The sequence below is a fragment of the Ursus arctos genome, unplaced genomic scaffold (genome assembly GCF_023065955.2).
Source record: "Ursus arctos isolate Adak ecotype North America unplaced genomic scaffold, UrsArc2.0 scaffold_2, whole genome shotgun sequence".
In the NCBI taxonomy this organism is placed as follows: domain Eukaryota; kingdom Metazoa; phylum Chordata; class Mammalia; order Carnivora; family Ursidae; genus Ursus; species Ursus arctos.
Window position 1 is genome coordinate 31,467,024 of NW_026622874.1, and position 19,687 is coordinate 31,486,710.

Below are 19,687 nucleotides of genomic sequence, written 5' to 3' on the forward strand. Positions count from 1 at the left end.
TGGTCTGCCACCTGATACAAGAAGGTGAAACCCAGGCCAAGAAGAAGGGCCTTCTGCTAGGACGGAGCTTGTAGCCAGGAGGCACTGGGAGAGGAGCCCAAAGGGAAGCCAGAGTGGGCCACTGGGCCAGTCCTGGCCGGCAAGCCCGGGGGTCCAGGGCTCCTCAAGGGACAGAGCACCCCAGGGCTGGAAGGATTCAAAGTGGTCCTGGTTGCACTGGAGACTTAGCCATTACTGTTGTTAGCTCTACACAGGCCAGAGGCACAAAGGCAGAGCCCCTGTCCCACCCTCAGCAAAAGCTCGAGCTCAGATTCCTGGCTTTGCCTAAAAGGGAGATACTGAAACAAGAACTGGGTTTGAGCAGATTCTCCTGTCCTACCAGAAGAGACTTTAGGATCCAGTGTAGTCTGTGAGGCTTGGGTGTCTGCACATTTCTCAGTTATGAACTCCTCAGGGTGTCATCTAAGTGACCTGAACAATTCCGGTGATCACCCCAGCAGGAGCAGGGAGTAGACAGTGGAGGGGAAGACAGGAGCCTGCCACAAGATCCAGGTGGGGTAGGGGACCCACTAATTCCAGCCTGATTCACACCAATTAATGATGGAGGATCATACCTCAATTTAGAGGTCTCGTTCTTTTGGACTAAGGCACAGACAACAATGTGCCAGTACAAAATTCACTGTCTTTATCCATTTATTTATTCACGATTCAACAGATATTTAATGAGTGCCTACTTCATGCCAGGCACTAGGGTGGGAGCTGGGAATAGAGGGTTAGCTGAGCTAGCAAAGCCCCACCCTAGGGCACCAGGCTAGGGAGGGTGTAATTGACATGGTTGCATAGTCATGTCTGAGATTTGAGGACATAAATTTAGAGGAAGGACTGGAATTGTTGGGTGCTAATGTGTTACTTGGAACTGCATCACTGGACAGATTTTGGATAGTCATCTTTCTCTTTCTTAGTCAAATTGGGACATTGGTTCTTTTAACGATGTTTTTCCTTGCAATAACTAACCATAAGTATCCTTCTCTATAGGCTCCCAATTCTTAGAGGATAGACTTTTAAGTCTTGTTTTTCTTTCAGTGGACAGTTGTTTTACCTAGAGAACCATAAGTTCTATTGATTTCTAGCTTATTTACTTTCTAAGGCTCTCTGAAAATGCCTAGCCACAAGTGGACATTTGGGATTTCAATTATTTTTTTCTCATTAAATCCCCTAACATATATTTGAGCCCATTAAAAGAAAGAAAAAAAGAACTGAAAAAGACAAGTCTCCTTTACTTCAACTGTTGGATCTACTCCAGAATACTCTTTGAAAATTTCCTGACGTCTGTTTTCATTTTTATTTAATTTATAATTTTGAATCTTTGTCCAATGTCCCTTTAAAAGAAAGCCTTCTGAAATTGTCTTTTGTACTGTATTTTCTATTTTTTCTTGCTCTCTTAAGGCACTTTTTTCTTTCATTTTACGTGGCTGAATTATTTAAATTTTTCCTTTCTTCCCTGCTGCTTTTATATCTTTTTCTCCAGCTGCAGTACTAACAATTAATTGAACTACTTGGTACAGGTCTGTAGTCCAGAGCAGTAAGTACCTAATAAAATCCTGAATTATTTAACAAATGTCTACCCAACTTCTTTAGGTTTAGGAAAATCTTCAATTATAACTCTTAATATGGCACCAGAGAGGGCTTAAATTTAGCTCCTTTTTAAAAAAAAAATTCAATTTATTTAAATTGGAAAACGAAACAAACAAAATCCCTCAAAACAGTTCACCCTTCTCTAGGACTGCCCTCTGGTTTAGCAATGTTACAGTGTGATTGTTTTTTTTCCAGAGAAAATTCTGATGAAAGGATGGTTGTTTAGATTTCTGGAGTTCCTATTCTGGGGTTCCTCTTTAAATGAATTAATTTACTGGTTTTGACATGTCGAAGTTCCTCCATGATGGCCATTGTTGTTCTAACTCAAAGTTCTTGTCCTTTATCAAAGTAAGCACAAGAGTTAGGACTACAGTGCAGCTTTATAGGGGAAGCAGGAGTTCTTCTAAGAGGAAGTTTTGACATAGAAGAACCCAGGAAGACAAAAGAGGCTGTTTAGTAAGAGTGTGTGCCCGCAAATGGTATCTTTTGTGCCCTTTCGAAGCAAAGGTTGGGACAGGGCCATGCAATCTAATGACCTGACAATGTCTGACCCCGGAATACGGACTAACAGTGACCTTCTTTCACACGCTGACAAGACAGAGAGTGCCCTCATGAAAGTTTTGTAGGGGACCCAAAGCTAAGTTTGGCCAGTTGCCTTTTCCTGAATTGGGCACCAGTCTAGTGGATCTCCAGCTATGACCCCTTAGGTCAACTTGGATTGGATTAGTGATTTATTGGGCCGTTCCCTCTGAAACACTCCCTTATACATACATCAGAAAGAAGGTATTCCAGAACAAAACAAAAACACATAAGACAAGACTTTAAAATATAGACAAACAAAAGCAAAGGTGAAGTGAGAAGCAGTTTAATGACACAAATAGTTATCAAAAGGCATACCTCCAAAACAAAAGGTCTAATGAGCTATATGGGACCTATGTCTAATTACTCCGTGGTATACCTCCCAACCAAAATGTCCAATGACCTCGTACAAAGGCCTAGGTATAATTATTTACCAGCATGTACACCTGTCAACTAAAATACCTAATAACTTTGTACAAAGACTGATTTTATACAAAGACCTACTTGGTTACAAATCATAGAAGTGGCAAGAACCCAGCTGAAACCACTGGAGTTCAGATTGTCATTGGGACTGACTTAGCTGGCAGCAGATATGAAGGACAAATAGAGTTTGGGCACAACGAACCTAGTAAATGTACTTGTTGGTTTTTGGAAAACACAAAATTCAGAGATTGGCATACTTTCCCAGACTTAAGTGGGCTGACATCACCTGTAGAAGCATACTTATTTTTTGACTGCCTGGGACTCTGTATTTTTGGGGTATGTCAGTTTCTGGTTGGTTAACCCTCAGAAGTGAGGGTCTATCACTTGCTGGTTGGCTTGTAAGAATGTGTTAGCTGAGGCGAGTTGTCATTGATTGAGCCAATGGGTTTGAATTAGTTCTGGAGACCATGATCATAGAACAATCAAACTTGTCCTAAGAATGTGGCAACTTTTTAATATTCTCACAGTTGATACCAACTATATGCTTTCATTAAAACATATTACAAGTTGGAATCTGATATAATACAAAATTACATATTTATTTATATTAATAGATCAGAGTTTTGTAACAAACAAGGTGACTAATGAGTGTTTCAGGGTGACAAAATTTGAGAACCATTCGGTTAAGGTTATTTTCTAAGAGGCAAAAGCCTTTGTTAGATAAACTTAATCGGGAAATAGTTTATTTTGGAATTAAATTCATTATTATTATTTAAATTCTAGGTAGTTAACATATAAATTCATTATTTTTAATAGTCATTTAGCAGGAAGGAAAATATTTGTCAACATGCTGAGAAAAAGAACAAAAAGGCATTGGAAACAGAGAGAGGGTGTGTGTGTTGGGGGTGAAGGAAAGGGTTCAGAGAAGCAGGCTGGAATAGGAAATATATCCTCTATTTGGTGGTTGGACCAAATAGAATCCCAGCATCTTGTAAGTGGGTAGGACTTCAGCGGTCATAAGACCAATCTCCTTTCCAAGTTCAGAAATCTCCTCTCCAGTTTATTTCCAACTTCTGCTTGCATGCTTTTAGTAACGGGGAGTTTACTATACGTCACAAGGGAACTCCTTATGTTTACTCTGATTACTTCATGACCTAAGACCTGCTTCCTTGTACTTCTATTTGCGACTTTTGGTTCTGCATTTTCAAGCCACATAAAATAAGTCTATTTTATTAGGCTTTGTTGGATCAATATGGCAGCCTTTCAACTATTTGGAGGCAAGTATGTGACAGGATTGTATTGTAACTTCTCTATTCCTCTATTCAATTGTTCTGTATGTGACAGGGTTCCTGGATTTTTATATGCCCAAGTCCCTCTGATCTAAGTAGGCTATTGTTTGTCAAGGTTTCTCTTGATATATAACAACTGTCATTGACTGAAAGCTTACTGTTTGCCAGGTAACTGCTGTAAGTACTTTATGTGCATTGTCTCATTTAATTTGCAGAATTATCCCATGAGGGAGGCACTATTTTACAGATGGCGGAAGAACTTAACTAACCTGAGGTAGACAGTTTCTAAGTAACTTGTCCAAGGTCTTAAAGCCAGCAAATGAGTCAGAATGCAAACCCAAGCAAGTCCAGGAGATCTTTAACTTTTTTGATTTCCCACCTGCCAGATTGTAAAGTAACACAAAACTACCTCCTCCTCCCCTTTTCTGGACATTCCACTTCCACTGATGTTAGGGTTTTGTTTTTTAGTTTTTTTTTTTTTTAGCAGACCCTTGTTGGTTTATATTGAGCTTGTAATCAGTGGAAACACCTAGGTCTTCTTCACATGAACTGCTGCTACTAGAACAAGCCTTCATAATTCTGTGACCGTGCAACTGGATTTTTGGAACTAATTCGGTACTGTATCTTCTCTGTTCAGTTAGAGTTGGTTAGCTTCGGGCATGCTTCCAGCCTGGTGAGTCATTTTGAATCCTGACTCTACAATCTCAGCTCTGCCTCAGTAACGGAACTGATACGGATTCCTCCTGTCACGTCTCCTCAGTTGATGATAAAATTGCCAAACAGGATAGGGCCAAGGACCATTTTTGTCCCTGCGTGGGGAGAGGGGCTCCTGTTTGATAACAACCATAGTCTCTTGAGACCACCTCAAAACCTTGATTCTGATGGAGCAAACCGTTTTTCCTTCCTTTCCTTTAACCCAGGGCTTTTCCACCTCTGCCCTGTTGACATTTTGGACTGAAGAATGCTTTGTGGTGGGTGGGTGTTCCATGCATTATAAGCTGTCTAGCAGCATCCCTGGCTTCTACTCCCAAGCTGCTCGTAATAGTGCCCCTCTTCCCCTACCAGACATTTTCAAATGTCTCCTGGGGGGACAAAATTGCTCCTCCTTCGAGAATTGGTACTCCTATTCCATAAAGAGATTACTTGAGCATCAAGTATTTATTAAGAACCTATTATTTGGCCAGGACTTGATAATTTCTAAGAACACTAAAGAGGAAGAGGAAGACAAGGACCTTGATCACAAGAAGATTATACTGTACCCCTGGATGAAGAGGATTCAGATGGGTGATAACCTGTCTTTCTCCTTCTAACCTAGAGCTTCTTCCTATGATTTCAGTTAGGAGGAGGAAGGCTGGGTAGAGCTAGAGACCCAATTCAGCATTCTTGGCAGCTTGCTTTCTGTCTTCCTACTAGCTAGCTAGTTTTGTTTTCTTTCCTCTCTCGCTCACTCATTAAAATACAGTAAGGAAGAAAGAGGTGTCGGCCATAGGAGCCTCTGGTCAGGCGTGAGATGGCAAATGTTTTTTGCCCTAGAATTCATCAGTATTTGCTATTAGTGTATTGTAGCTCAGACGTTGATTTGTCTTCTCATCTTAAAATGCTAAGCCTGGTGGGACTTAATAAAACTTTCTCTTCTGCCACCCCTAACATGAAACAAAAACGAGTCCCCAGCATATTACAGGCATGTAATGTGGACATCAGAGTCCCTAACAGTGAAGCAAATGCTGCCAGAGGGTAAGGCAGCTGCTCTCCCCACAGTGCTCAGCTAAGACCCCCTTTGCCAGCATGTTCATCCTCTCTGCTGTCCACCCCAAGAAAACACGCCCCTCTGGAATCAGATACTGAGATATAGTACAAAACGAGTTTTATTTCAAAATGCAAAATTGTGGTCATTGTAATAACAACAACAATAATAATAATAATAATATAAAAAGCATTCCCGCCTTCCACCCTAGTGCAAAATACATGCACTCAGATCGCTCAAAGATACCTAATTTCGGACATGTCACCCTGCAATGCTGCACGGCAGCAACACTTAATCCCAAACTCCTTTTGGTGGATCCGTGTGGTAGTTCCGTTCTAGAAGTCAGTGGCTTCTCAGATCTAAGTCCAAACAGCACAGGACTCCTGCTCTCTCCCACTTGAGCCCGACCCTACACGCTCTCTTTCTCACACCCAGGCTCTCTCCCCTCTCCCTCTGCGGGCTCCCAGGGGTCTTAGGAGGCGTGCTGCCGGTTGGCGAGCGCCCGGCTGCAGGGGACGGCATCCTGCTGCTTGCTTTTCTCCGCCAGGGTCTGGGTCGCGAGGGCCTTCCGCTCTAGGGCGGCCTGCAGCTCGGCCACCGCGGCCTCCTCGTCCCGCAGGCGGCTGGCGGCCGTGAAGGGGCTGCACACAGTCTCCACCAGGCCGATGACCATGCCGAGGAAGGCCAGCACGCTGCCCAGCACGTACAGCTTCACCAGCTTCCGACTGGGCCTTTGGGCCATCAGCTCCTTGGCCAGCGGGATCAGCTCCTGCACTGTTTCCATCTCGGGGGCGGGGGTGACCTGCGGGAGGGGCGGGGCAGGAAAGGGGACCATTCAGCCGCGGAAGGATGGCTCCAGCCTGCCCAAGCGTCCCTCGCTCGGCTGTCCCGCAGGAAGGTGGGGGGGACCCCGCCCGGGGGACCCCGCCCCGCCGCGCTCTCCCCGGCCGGGCTCACCTCGGAGGCTCAGCGCGAGCAGGAGGCAGCGCGAGCCGGGGGCGGCGGCGCGGCGGCGGTCAGCGCGTGCGGGGGTCCGGCCGGCCTCTGCGTTCTCCTCCTCCTCGGCAGCCGCGGCTCTTCCGGGTGGAGACTCCGCAGCTGGCACCTTGGCGGTGCCCCGGGGCCGCTTATATCTTTCCTCCGAGACCCGCCTCCCGGGCTCCCTTGGCTCGGGGCCAGCGCCGCTAGCGCCAGATGAAGGAGGGGGAAGGAGGGGGGAAGGGGGGGGGAAGAGGGGAGAGGGGCGGGGAAGGACCAAGGTGGAGGCGGCCATGAGCTGTGCACGCCTGGGTCTTGTGAGCTGGGAGTCCCAGGCAGGGGAGACCGCGGCGGGGGTGCGGGGGGCGGGGCGGCCGGGACGCAGGAGGTCCCACTCCGGGTGCGCACGCAGGTGAGGACCCGGAGCCCTGGGAGGTATCGCGTACATTTCCCACGTGACTCTTCCTTAGTGGTGTGGGTGGTGGCACAGCTTTCCTTGCCCGGGGTGGCCCGTGAGGGACCCCTAAAGAGGACATCGCGGGGCGGGGGGCGGGTACTACCTACCCGGAAAATATTTAGTTTTTATTAAGGGTTGTTGTCTTCCCACAGGTGTGGGGTTCGGAGGGGAGAAGGCTAGGGGGAGAGATCCTGGTAAGGAGCCGAACCAGGTCTCCAGGCTCTGTCTGTGCTTGTGTTTCTTTCCGGCCGGACTGGTTCTATTCACAGGTGCTTGCACCGCTAGGGTCACTTGACAGATAGTTACTTAACTGAGGGTGCCCTTTTACGCAGGTGTGTGTGTGTGATGCCTCTCTGCGCTTGCCCCTGTTCGTATATGTACTTCTCTGTATCATTAAATCCAGATTATCCCCATTCCTACTTTGGGCTACGGGGCAGAGAAGATGGAAGGGGATTGTGGATAAATTTCTGCTGGTGTGGAATGCAAATAGTTCATGCTCTCAGTAACTACTTGCCACTTCCCTGGGTCTGGGGCTGCAACACCACTGTGCCAGCTCAGCTTATAGAAACGGGCAGAAGGGTGAGAGTAGAGGGTTTGGGTAAGAGCTAAAGAGAGAACTCTTGGGGGGCGCCTGGCTGGCTCAGTTGGAAGAGCATGTGGCTCTTGGTCTGTGGTCCTTAGTTCAAGCAGAGATTACTTAAGTAAGACTTAAAAAAAAAAGCACTCTTGGACGCAAGGGAGGAGAGGAGAGAAAGATACATTTTGGCTTGGATTAAACATCATCACCCTCTGGTAGAGGGTGTAATGATTTAGCTTTGGTTATCCATTCACCGGAGTTAGCCAGCTATAGGGGAGAACAGAGAGGCAAGTGGGCCAAAGGGCTGCCAGCAGTCAAGAGGGAGGAGGGGGAAATCAGACTGGCCAGAAAATTGTAAAGGTCAGTGATGCAATCTTGCAACGCCTCCTGTGGGGAGGGACAGGGACGGGCTGTTTCAAAGACCAAATGTTTGAGTCCTTTGGTGGGGGGGTGGTCTGCGGAGGCAATTTCCCAGACAATTCAATTAAAAAAGACAACCGTAACAACTACCCTTTGCCTTGGCTATTAGCATTTAAGGTAGTAAGATTTGTGTGTGCATGCAGATTGGGCAAGGTTAGTTAAGCAGCTTTTGTAAAATTCTGCCTTTTAGTCTGCACCAAAGCAGTCAAAGTGACACGGAGCCAACCAAATAGGGGTTATTCCTAGGGGATGGTGAACCCTGCTTATTGTTCTTTTAATGTTGTCAGACAGGAAATTTCTGCAACAAGGGACGAAGTTGAGATTAATACTGATCTTGGGTCGGTCTGTCCTTTTTCTTTTTCTTTTTTTTCTTTTTCTTTTCTTCATTCTTTCTTTTAAAAGATTTTATTTATTTATTTGACAGAGAGAGAGGACGTATAAGAAGGGGAGAGGGGCAGTGGGAGAGGGACAGCAGACTCCCCGCTGAGCAGGGAGCCTGATGGGGGGCTTGATCCCAGGACCCTGGGATCATGACCTGAACTGAAAGCAGACACTTAACGGACTGAGCCACCCAGGTGCCCCAGTCTTGGCATTTTCTTTGAATCTTCCTTAAAATTTTGGAGAAGTCTCTAATTACCTGGCAGAAATGATACGTGAGCCTTCTCAGGATTTGTGAGTGTGCCAAACACTGTGGCTTCTGGAAGAGTATATGATGTATACCTTACTATTGGGGCTTTCACCTGGTTCCTTTTCTGAAGGTGAGTCAGCCCAGCTTTGGTCGCAAAACTCCAAAATTGACCAGAAATCGACTCCATCGTAATCATTTCCGTTATTTCTGTAACTGAAAGAGGGAAACCACATGTCTTCGACTGTCAACAAACTGCAGTTTATCTGGGGTTCCCCTTTTTTGTGATTTACTGTGGTAGAGCACATTATTACCTGGATGAGTCCCCCTCTTTCCCTCTTTAATAATCTGACTTTGACCCCCAGAGCCCACCAGCTTGCTGGCCAGGGCTGGGCAGACAGAGCAGCAGGTGATATGAGTCGGTGCCAGTGCGTTTGGTGTTTCTGGTTTAGGTGGTAGCTGAGTAGGAGATGGTGGGAATAGAAGGCTAAGGATCAACTTCTGTTTAGGAATTTCTGATAATTCCTCTGTCTAGGTGGGGAAAGAGAACCCAACTTCTAGGGTAGAGGGTTACGTAGGGCTTGGGAAACTAAGCATGTGCTTCAGTAGTGCTGATGTCACTTTAGAGGTGGAAAGCCTTGTGTTGCATCATGAGGGCCAGACCAGCTGTAGGGTGATCAGCCATTTCAGTGTGTCTAGGGCTGAGGGGTTTCCCCGAGTGCAGGACTTACAGGGCTGAAACTGGGACAGCTCTGGGCTAACTGGGATAGTTGGTCACCCTACCCTTGAGTCTATCCTAACATTTATTTTTTTTAATTTTTATTTCTTTTAAAGATTTTATTTATTTATTTGACAGAGAGAGAGACAGCCAGCGAGAGAGGGAACACAAGCAGGGGGAGTGGGAGAGGAAGAAGCAGGCTCCCAGCGGAGGAGCCCGATGTGGGGCTCGATCCCAGAACTCCGGGATCACACCCTGAGCTGAAGGTAGACGCTTAACGACTGAGCCACCCAGACGCTCCTATCCTAACATTTAATTGTGCCATTTCTAGGACGGTAGGAAAGGCCAGTTTAAAGTTTATTTTGCTTTTCAAATCCCTTTCTCCCAAACATTAAAGTTAAGCACCCAGAGCCGTCTGCAGAGGAAACAATCACAAAGGGGTGGCAGGTGGTCCTAGGGGTGAGTGCAGAAGAGAGAGCTGTCCCCACAACTGTGCCTTGGGGATTGAAGGAACGGGACAGAGGCCTTTTGGATGATTGGTTGTATATGAGCCTCACTTAGTAGTAGTAGTATTTTGGTACCAGCTCCTTGCTACCTGCCAAGTCCCTGCCCACCCCTAGTATTATAGGAGGCTGGAGGGAGGGGATCATGCATCATAGGGGATAGGATAAAATCATGTAAATCTTAAAACTCCATTTCTTCCCCAGTCCTGGAGTTACTTTCATTTCATGTACACTAGCTTTGCAGAGCTTTCTTATCTCTCAAATATCAATGCGTGATTTTTGATTCTAACCTTTGTCTAACCTTTGTCTTCCTCTAGTTTTGAAGACTAGAGTTCTAGAGTCTAGACATTTTTTTTTCTTTTATTTATTTATTTGACAGAAAGACAGCCAGTGAGAGAGGGAGCACAGGCAGGGGGAGTGGGAGAGGAAGAAGCAGGCTCCCTGCGGAGGAGCCCGATGTGGGGCTCGATCCCATAACGCCAGGACCACGCCCTGAGCCGAAGGCAGACGCTTAACTGCTGTGCCACCCAGGCGCCCCTTTTCTTTTCTTTTTTTTAAGTAGGCTCTTGTGTCTAGCAGGGAGCTTGAATTCACGACCCCAAGATCAAGAGTTGCACACTCTACCAACTGAGCCAGCCAGGAGTCCCATTGTTTTTGTTTTTCGACAGTTTTCTTTTCTCTTTTCTCCTTCTCCTCCTTCTCCTCCTGCTCTTCCTCCTTTTCCTCCTCCTCCTCCTTCTTCTCTTCCTCCTCCTTCTTCTTTTCCTCCTTCTCCTCCTCCTCCTTCTTTTGCCTTTAGTCCTCTCCTCTGTAATCTGTCTCAAACACTACCACCAAATAAATCTTCCTAAAATTTTTATTCTTAATTGCCTGCTTAAAGCCTGGGTCATTTCTTATTGCCTACATGGACTCCTGGGTTCTGCATATTGGATTTACTTGATTGATATTCTTGGAATCTGAGACTTCTGTGATCTGCTTTTCCCACTCATCTAACTTTAGATTTCATTTTTCTCCATTTGCTCCGCAGATGGGTTTCTCACGGCTCGAGAAACAGTCCATTCTCATTGTGGCTGCCTCACCTTTGCTCATAATCTTCTTCCTACCTGAAATGCTCTTCTCTTTCTACTGTGTCTTCCTTTTTTCAGTTCGTGTGCTCCAAGAATCCAGCAGCACACCCTGATCTCCCCTTTCTGTGAATTTCAGCCACCCCTGTGGCTCGTCCTGCGCAGGTTGGCACTGTGTTGTGTACTGTTTTACAGCTCTCTCATTGTTCCTTGTGGGCTTGCCCTGTCTCCGTGGAACACCAGATCTTTGTACCTTTCATGGTGCTAACGTATAATAGGGGCTTAATCAATAAGAGTTACATTGACCTGAAAGTCAGTATTGAGCTAGAGATTGCAAAATGATCAGATTCTCTTGGGAGGTTATTTTAGGCACAGTGGCTTGTCCTTGGCACAGAGCCTTGGGGTTAAGATTGCCCAAGACCTGGCAGCTCGGCTTAGTTCCTTCCACTCTGGCTTCCTCACCTTTCACTTGCACTCCCAACTTAGTGTCTGACATTGCAGCGATTGGCTTCCTCTAGGGCACTCCTCCAGCCTGCTCCTGGGACCCCAGGGCCTTGACAAATCCAACTGGTGAACCCCTCGTAGACAGTGTGCTTTAGTCCCTCATGGCTTCTGGCCAAGCAGAGCCACTATCTGCTGGACCACACAGGATGTGCTGGGGGCAGCAACACCCAACTGCTCACCTCCCACTTGTGAACCACGCTACTCTGCTCTGTAAGTTTGAATCTGTAAGTACAGGGAATTTTCCCCAAGCTCAAATGCCACTTAGACTTAAGAGTATAGGCCTCTGGAGTCGAACAGACTTGGGTTCGTTCAAGACCTGGCTCCTCTTACCAGGGTCTGACCTTGGACAAGTGACTTAACTTCTCTAGTCTCATTTCCTCATCTGTAAAGGGAGGGTGGTGATCACACCTGTTAAATGAGGTGTGGTGAAGCCCGTATGAGCCGGAGCACTGGGAGAGGCTTAGCAGTTGGGCAGGAATGGAAGCAGTCAATACCTGTTATTGATTCAGTCATTATTCTGTTGTCTTTGCCCCCTGCTCAGGTCAGCAGTTCCTGTGGTCCTTTAGCCCGGTGCAGGTCATTCACATTCCCTAGGTGGCATATAGGCAGCGGTAAGGTCCAAAAACGTTTGTTGAAGATGGCCGTGTATCTGATAACTGTGTTAGGCATAGTTATAGAAAGCAGAACACGACATTGTTTTTGCCCTCATGAGGCTCGCAGTCAAGAAGAGGACTCAGACATTAAGTTATTACAATATACTGGGATAAGCACAATAATAGAAATACATACCAGGTGAACAAATGGGCTAGAATGAGAAATGTATTGACTGATTCAGTTTGGGGAGGAGATGGTCAAGGAAGGCCTAAGAGTGGATGATGCCTGAGCAGCTGAGAGTTTTAAAGAATGGATGATGTTCACCAGGTGACTCTGGGAGGAAGTGGGGGTTCAGGGTTAGGGGAGGCCTGGAGTGAGAGAGGGCTGCATGTAAAAAGGATGGTATGCATGAGAATACGTTGCATGGTCCAAGAGAAGTTAGGCAAGATTGGCATCGGATCATAAAGGATGAGTTTTGGGAAATGGCAGGAAATGAGTAGAAAGTAGTAGGCAGGAGCCATAATGAACAATTACCTAAATGGTTGCCAACGTATGTGATGTCTTGGAACTATTGACTACTCCCTCCTTCTAGGAAGACATTCTCCTTGGCTTCCATGTTATCATATTCTAATTTTCCTCCTATTCTATTCTGGACACTCCTCAGTTTTTTGTTTGTTTGTTTGTTTTGGTTTTTTTTTCCTTCTCACTTTTGCCTTTAAAAAAAAATTTTTTTTTTAAGTAGACTCCATTTCCAGCATGGATCCCAATGAGGGGATTGAACTCATGACCCTGAGATCAAGACCTGAGCTGAGATTAAGAGTGGGACACTTGGGGCACCTGGGTGGCTCAGTCGTTAAGCGTCTGCCTTTGGCTCAGGTCATGATCCCAGGGTCCTGGGATGGAGTCCCCACATCAGGCTCCCTGCTCAATGGGAAGCCTGCTTCTCCCTCTCCTCCTCCCCCTGCTGGTGTTCCCTCTCTCACTGTGTCTCTGTCTGTCAAATAAATAAATAAAATCTTTTAAAAAAATAGTCGGACACTTAACTGAGCCACCCAGGTTCCTTACCCTTTTGCCTTTTATATGACCTCTAAATATCAGCAGTTCTCAGGACTCAGTCCTGGACCTCTTTTTAAACTTTACATACTCTCTTTAGGTGATTTAGTTTACTTGTGAGGCTTCCATTATGCCTCTGTGCAGATGACATACACGTCTGAGCCCTAGACATCCATATCTTCCTGCCAAGGCTACATCTTGACTTGGATATCTTGCAGCTATCAAACTTTCTGTGTCTGAAGCCAAAGTCAATGTTTCCACCCCCAAACCTTGTACCACCATCTTGCTTCATCTAGTCTTACCATCTGTCTGGTAGCCCAGGTCCTAAGCCTGGGAGCCATCCTTTTCTCTTCTTTCTCTGTCACCTGTCATGTACGACCACCAAGACTTGTGATTTTGCCTCTTAAATATCTCCTGGCTTTATTTATTTTCGATCCCCCTTGCCACCCTCCTAGTCTAAGCCCTCATCACCTCACCTGGACTGTTGCTGTGGTCTTATAACTGGTCTCTCTGTCTTGGGTCTTGACCTATCCAATCCAATCCAATCAATCTAATTCAATCCAATGTAAACTTAAAAGAAAAAAACAGACCTTATCATGTCACTCTTCTCTTTAAAACCTTTCAGTGGGGGGCACCTGGATGGCTGAGTTAGTTAAGTGTCTGCCTTCAGCTCAGGTCATGCTCCCAGCATCCTGGGATTGAGTCCCGCATCAGGCTCTCTGCTCAGCGGCGAGTCTGCTTCTCCCTCTCCCTCTGCTGCTCCCCCTGCTTGTGCTCTCTCTCTCTCCCTCTCTCTCTCTCTCTCTCTCTCAAATAAATAAATAAATAAAATCTTAAAAACAAAACCCTTCAGTGGATCCCCATGTTGCCCTTTGGATCATGGCCTGGATTCTTAGCATGGTGTATAAGTTCACCCGTGATCTTTTCCTTGTCTGTTTTTCCAGTTCACCGTATATCCCTCAACCCCTGCTCTCTAGGTGCCAGCCACACTGTTTGGTTCTTTCACAACTTCAGATCCTTCCTCGTGTTGTTCTCTCCACCTCAAACACTTTGATCATTTCCCTCATCTTATGGACTCGTGCTCATCCTTCAAGTGTCATTGTCCACTCACTGCCTTAGGGAGGCCTTCCTTGACGCTTAGGTGAGGGAAGCTCCCTGTGCTGCACATTCCCATCGCCATCTTACTTTCCCTTTCACGACTCCATTGTGTGTCTCCATTGCCAGACTGTAAGCTCTGTGAGGGTGGGAACGATCTCTGTCTTGTTCAGTGTTCTCAGAGCTAGCACAAAGCATTGTCTATTGAGTTATTTAATCATAGCTATCAGTTTGTCTTGTATTGCATTGATTATCCTCTAGGCAGTGGGAAAAATTGATGTCTTTCAGGCAGCAGAACAGTTCAATAAGGTTGGCGTTTTAAGTAGCTCACTATTGGCAGAGTGAAGAATGCACGAGTGGAGCAAGACTAGAGGCAATGAGTAGGATATTGTTAGAGTAATTTGGGCAGTGAGGGTCTGGGCTAAGACAGAAGTAATGGGGATAGAGGAAGACAGATTTGAGTGATGCACTGTAGGTAAAACTGGAAGGCTTAGTGCTGTAGAAGAGAAAAGGTGTCAGAGATGACTCCCAGGTTTGGAGAAGGAAGAAGGAGCACATTTGGGGAAGAAGAGAATGGGTACCATTTTGGGTATAATGAGTTTGGACTGTTTATGAGACGTGCTGGCAAAGGTGGTTGTTAGCAGTTGTATAGGAATCAGGAATCTGGAGCTCTGGAGAGAGATTGGGTTGTAAGTTGAGGATTTGAGAAGTTTCAGTGAGTTGGGGGTGGCCGAGATCTTGGGAATGGGGGAGATAACCCATGAGGGAATAGAGAGAGGAGAAAAGGATGGAAATAAGGGGGCTGAGAAAACACTAATGCTTGCCTGAGACTGGTGGTGAAGGAGAGCGATAGGTCTAATTGCCTAAGTCAGCTTGCAGAGTAGTTTGGTTCTAAGAGTATTAATCACAAAGTCTGATTTTCTTCCTTCACATCCAGAATCTAGGCCAAGAGCCCTCTTGGAATAAAGGACTCATTTCTAATGTAATAGGCAGAATTTTAAGATGGCCCCTGATGTACAAGCCCTATAAAGCCCCCAGGATTTGCGAACATGATGGGATTGTCACTCTCATGATTAGGCTATATTATATGGACAGCTGATTTAATAAAATTAAAAATTCAGTTCTTCAGTCACTTGAACTACATTTCAAGCACTCAACAACCACAAGTAGTTAGTGGCTACCATATTGGACAGTGCAGATAAAGAACATTTCCATGATTGCAGAAAGTTCGATAGCAGAGCACTGGGTCTCAATCCATGGAACTGTAGGAAACATCTGGGAAGTGGTTCTCCATTCTGGCTATAGATGCTGCCTGAATTCTTTGTTCCTCTTCAAAACTAAAACGGTTTATTAACGGTTGCCTACAATTACTGTATCCATTTCTTTATCAGCCATTCACTTTTGCCCACTTCCATCTGGCTTCCATTACCACACCCCCACCAAAAGCTAATGGGATATTTATTGAATGAATTAGATTTTATCATTCAACAGATAATAACTCTTCCTTCCTTCTAAAAACACCTTTTCTCTGTGCTTCAGGGACACTGCACTCTCCTGCTGAAGAACAGGAGAACACTGCACCCTCTGCTCTTCATTGTACCACCTTAGTTTCTTCTTCCCAGATTTCCTTTGTTACACCTTTCTCTTCTATCAGTCAGTGGTTCTCAACCTTGAACACACATTCGAATCACTGGGGAGCTTTTAAAGTTTCTGAAGGCCGGGCCAGATCAATTAAATCAGAAATTTCTCCAAGTGGGACCTAAAGATCAGTAATGTTTAAAGTTCTAAAGGTGATTCTTTTGTGCAGTCAAGGTAGTGAATTGCTGCTCTTAATGTTGGGGGTATTGTAGGGTCTTACCATGATCCCTCTTCTCCAGCTACATTATTTCCCTAGGTCAGTGGTTCTCAGTCCTGACTCCACTTTAGAATCATCCTGGGAGCTTTTAAAAGCCGTCATTGCCGGGGAGTTCCCCAAGATGGATCGACTCTAAATTCCTGAGGGTGATTCTAGTATCTCCTGGGGCTGGAGTAAGACTTTAGAGGTCCTAAGCCCTGAAAAGATTGAGTTTTCCACCCTGCCCATATAAATCAAAATAACAACAATATTAAATCTTAAAATATAGATAGGGGGGATGTACAGCCTTCTAATTTTGCCTAAGGTGTTTACTTCCATATCTTAAAAAAATAATTAGATACAAAAATTTTGATACCTCTACTTTGCTGGCAACTTAAATATGTGTTTAGCCTGCCTTAGGAAGTCCGAATTTCAACCCAAGGTCACCTCCTTGGAGCGACTTCTCTTATCTATCTTTTTTTTTTTTTAAAGATTTTTAAAAAATTTATTTGATGGAGATCACGCGTGAGGGAGCACAAGCAAAGGGAACGGCAGAGGGAGAGGGAGAAGCAGACTCCCTGCTGAGCAGGGAGCCCAATGCAGGGCTCAATCCCACGACCCTGGGATCATGACCTGAGCCAAAGGCAGACGCTTAGCTGACTGAGCGACCCAGGCGCCCCTTATCCATCATTTCTAAAGTGGCACTCCCAACAGCCTGCGATCCTCATCTATTATATCATCCCCTTAAAAAACATTTCATACAAAGTGTTGGAAATTGTAATTGTTAGATTTAGTTTTTGGTTTACTTGTTTATTGTTTGTCTCCTCCACGATGTCAGGGTCTTGTCTTTTTTGCTGCTATCTTTTGTCTCCCCATCTAGCACAATGGCTTGTACAAAATAAGTGTTCAATAAATATTTCCAGAATGAATGAATGAATGCACACTGATGTATGGCAAATGGCAGTGAGTAGATGAATCCCAAGGCAGATAGGCCACCTTGGGTTGTCACCGTGTACAATGCTGTCTTCTGGGGTGGGATGGGAGAAGTGAGTTCATGAAGGGAGATCCTTGTTTCCAGCAACCTGGTCAAGGCTTGGAGCAGCAGGTACATGCCATGATGTCGGATGGATGCCAGCAAGTATTTATTTTTAGGTTGTAATTTCCCTGTGTCACCTCCAAATTTTCAGTAAAATTTCTTAAATTCAACAGCTGTGTGTTTCGTTCCTTGTGTTCATGTTTGGGGTCAAAATAGGCTGGTGAGATGCTTAAAAGAGCTAGGAGTGTTTGAAGGCAAATAGCAACTAGAATGAATTTGAATTATCCGCTACCATCTCCCTAGAGTTGTCAGCATTATGGTTATTTGGATAGTAGACAAAAGGGTGATTTGGAGAGCTAAGAAGTTGAGGTCACTCTGGTTACATAATTAATAAGTTATTTGGTAATTATGTGTTCAGTGGCTGTGTCCCATGAGACAATAGTCTCCCTCTGGACAGTGATTCTGTCTGACTTGTTTACTCCTGGTCACTGGATGCCTGGCTGGGTGGGTGCTCAGTAAATATTTGTTTTGCAAATGAATGGTTCTGGATGTTTTTGTGTTTCTGAGTCAAAAGTCAGAAGGGTCTGCTGACATTTGATGCGGAGGACTGGAAGAAAAGCCCAGGCTCTGAGGATGAGAACCGCATAGAAGCTGGGGGGAGAGGGGTGTTCTGTACAGACTGGTTTGTTGGGAGGATTCAGATCCAAGCTCAGACCCCCAGGACGGCTGGAGGGATAACAGGACACTGTTGATCCCTAGTCAGTGGACTTAGAGAAACAAGTATTCTGAGACCCCACTGGGTTGTGGGAAGGGGTATCTTAATGTCTTAGGCTTGGTGCTCATTGGCCCAGGGTTGGGATAGGCCTAAGATGACTGGTGGGACACACTATCTTAGGTGGCCCAAGAGCAGGCAGGGATTGACAGACCTTTGGCTATACATGTTCCTGGATTCTCTGAGGGTGACAAAGAACCCTTAAACGTGTTGAGGAGTTCTTTTGTCCTAAGACCCTCTCTCCATTTGTGCCCTCCTCTCCCCTGGCCCCACTTGATCCCTTGCATCCCCTCTGCGGGTTTTAAAAGCTGGGTCTTGTATGCTCTGAGTGCCTAGGTCCATAGCCTGAACGCAGAAGTATTTTAGTTCCCCAAGCCAAAAATACTGCCATTTTGATTCCTGGCCTTTTTTTCCCCAAGGACCAGCCATGGTGGATGGAATAGGAAGCCTAAGCTTGGGGGCGTATTGATCAGTGGATTGACTCACCATGAATTTTCCCAGGTTCCAGTTCTCAGGAGAAAAAACTGCTTATTTTTCTGGATGATTTTTCTCTGCATGTTGTCTTGACAGAGAGTTATGCAGTAATATTCATGGCATCATGTTTTTCAGCACTTTTTGTTAGGTTTCCCCTTGCCCCGTGGATCCGTACTAATAAATCAGTAATTGTTTATTGAGCATCTGCTATGTGCAAACACTGGGTTATGCACTCATCAGGGGATAAAAAGAATGGCTAAGGGTTGTTCCTGTTCTCCAGGAGTTTACAATCCAGGTTTAGGGACAAATTACGAAATAACTAAAAGTTAAGTAACCGTAAATACGTAAATTTGACATAGAAGGGATTTACAAACAAAACAGAATTGATTGGTACTAAAATTGTATAAGGTCTGTTGCTGGGATTTGAGGAGAATTTATGGAGAATACCAAAGAAGTCATCACTGATCCAGGACCCTGATCTGAGTCTTGGATTTAGAACTTATCCAAGTGTGCAAGAGGTGGAGACATCAGTGTAGATGAGCAGAGCTGGATGAACTGAGCCTAAGTGTGGTCAAGGGAACGGAATGGCTGGATCAGAGCACCATGTGAAGGGCGGCTGTGTGAGATAAGGTCAAATGTGCAGCTTTTTGGGGCACCTGGGTGGCTCAGTCATTAAGCGTCTGCCTTCGGCTCGGGGTGTGGTCCCAGGGTCCCGGGATCAAGCCCCACATCGGGCTCCCTGCTCCACTGGGAGCCTGCTTCTTCCTCTCCCACTCCCCCTGCTTGTGTTCCCTCTCTCACTGGCTGTCTCTCTCTGTGTCAAATAAATAAATAAAATCTTAAAAAAAATGTGTAGCTTTTTAAGCAGGACCCTGAGAGCCTAGCCTGGCTGTGGACTTGGAATCTTAACCAGGAGATGATGGAAAGCGTACAGGTCAAAGTGCATACCAAGTCCAAGGCAGCAAGCGAAGCACTAGGCCAATGCTAACAGGGTGAAACGTACCTTGGAAGAAGTGCAAAGGCTTGTGTGTGCATCAATGTGTGTGTGCGTGTGTGTGTGTGTGCGCGCGCGCATGCGTGTGTGCGTGTGCACGTGCGTGGGGACACCTCTTAAGAAGAGCACAAATTCAAGATGAGGGACGAATGCTATTTTAACAGTATTTGACTTGAAACAGCTAGAAGGGTTAATAGACCTCTCAGCTCAGTATGGGTCCTTGGTGTGATCCGGCTGGGATCTGGCTGGGAAAAGCCTCCTGCAGCTCAGGCTTCAGCAGCAGGAATCAAGTCTCCAGAACCAGAGTGGTACTGGTGTG

The 19,687-nt window shown here is 45.8% G+C and overlaps 2 protein-coding genes across 13 annotated transcripts in view; one reads left to right on the top strand and one right to left on the bottom strand.

The window, feature by feature from the left end:
- Nucleotides 1-19,687, top strand: part of LAMB3 (laminin subunit beta 3) — a 73,039-nt gene that overhangs the window by 6,023 nt on the left and 47,329 nt on the right. For 6 of the 12 annotated variants that reach the window (XM_057314764.1, XM_057314765.1, XM_057314766.1 and 3 more), the window contains exon 1: nt 12,134-19,004. The exons of 1 other annotated variant lie outside the window; for it this stretch is intronic. The gene's annotated coding sequence lies outside the window, so the exon portion shown is untranslated. Of the gene's footprint in view, nt 1-6,506; nt 6,569-6,998; nt 7,061-8,534; nt 9,712-10,353; nt 11,727-12,133; nt 19,005-19,687 lie in introns of those variants that run through there. 5 more of the 12 variants (XM_048224868.2, XM_057314760.1, XM_057314761.1 and 2 more) reach the window with 4 other exon arrangements.
- On the bottom strand, nt 5,774-6,782 carry G0S2 (G0/G1 switch 2). Its single transcript, XM_026509072.4, has 2 exons — nt 6,628-6,782; nt 5,774-6,472 (listed from the first exon to the last, which is right to left on the bottom strand). The coding sequence occupies exon 2, from the start codon at nt 6,452-6,454 to the stop codon at nt 6,143-6,145; it is 312 nt and encodes a 103-aa protein (XP_026364857.1). The 5' UTR covers nt 6,455-6,472; nt 6,628-6,782; the 3' UTR covers nt 5,774-6,142.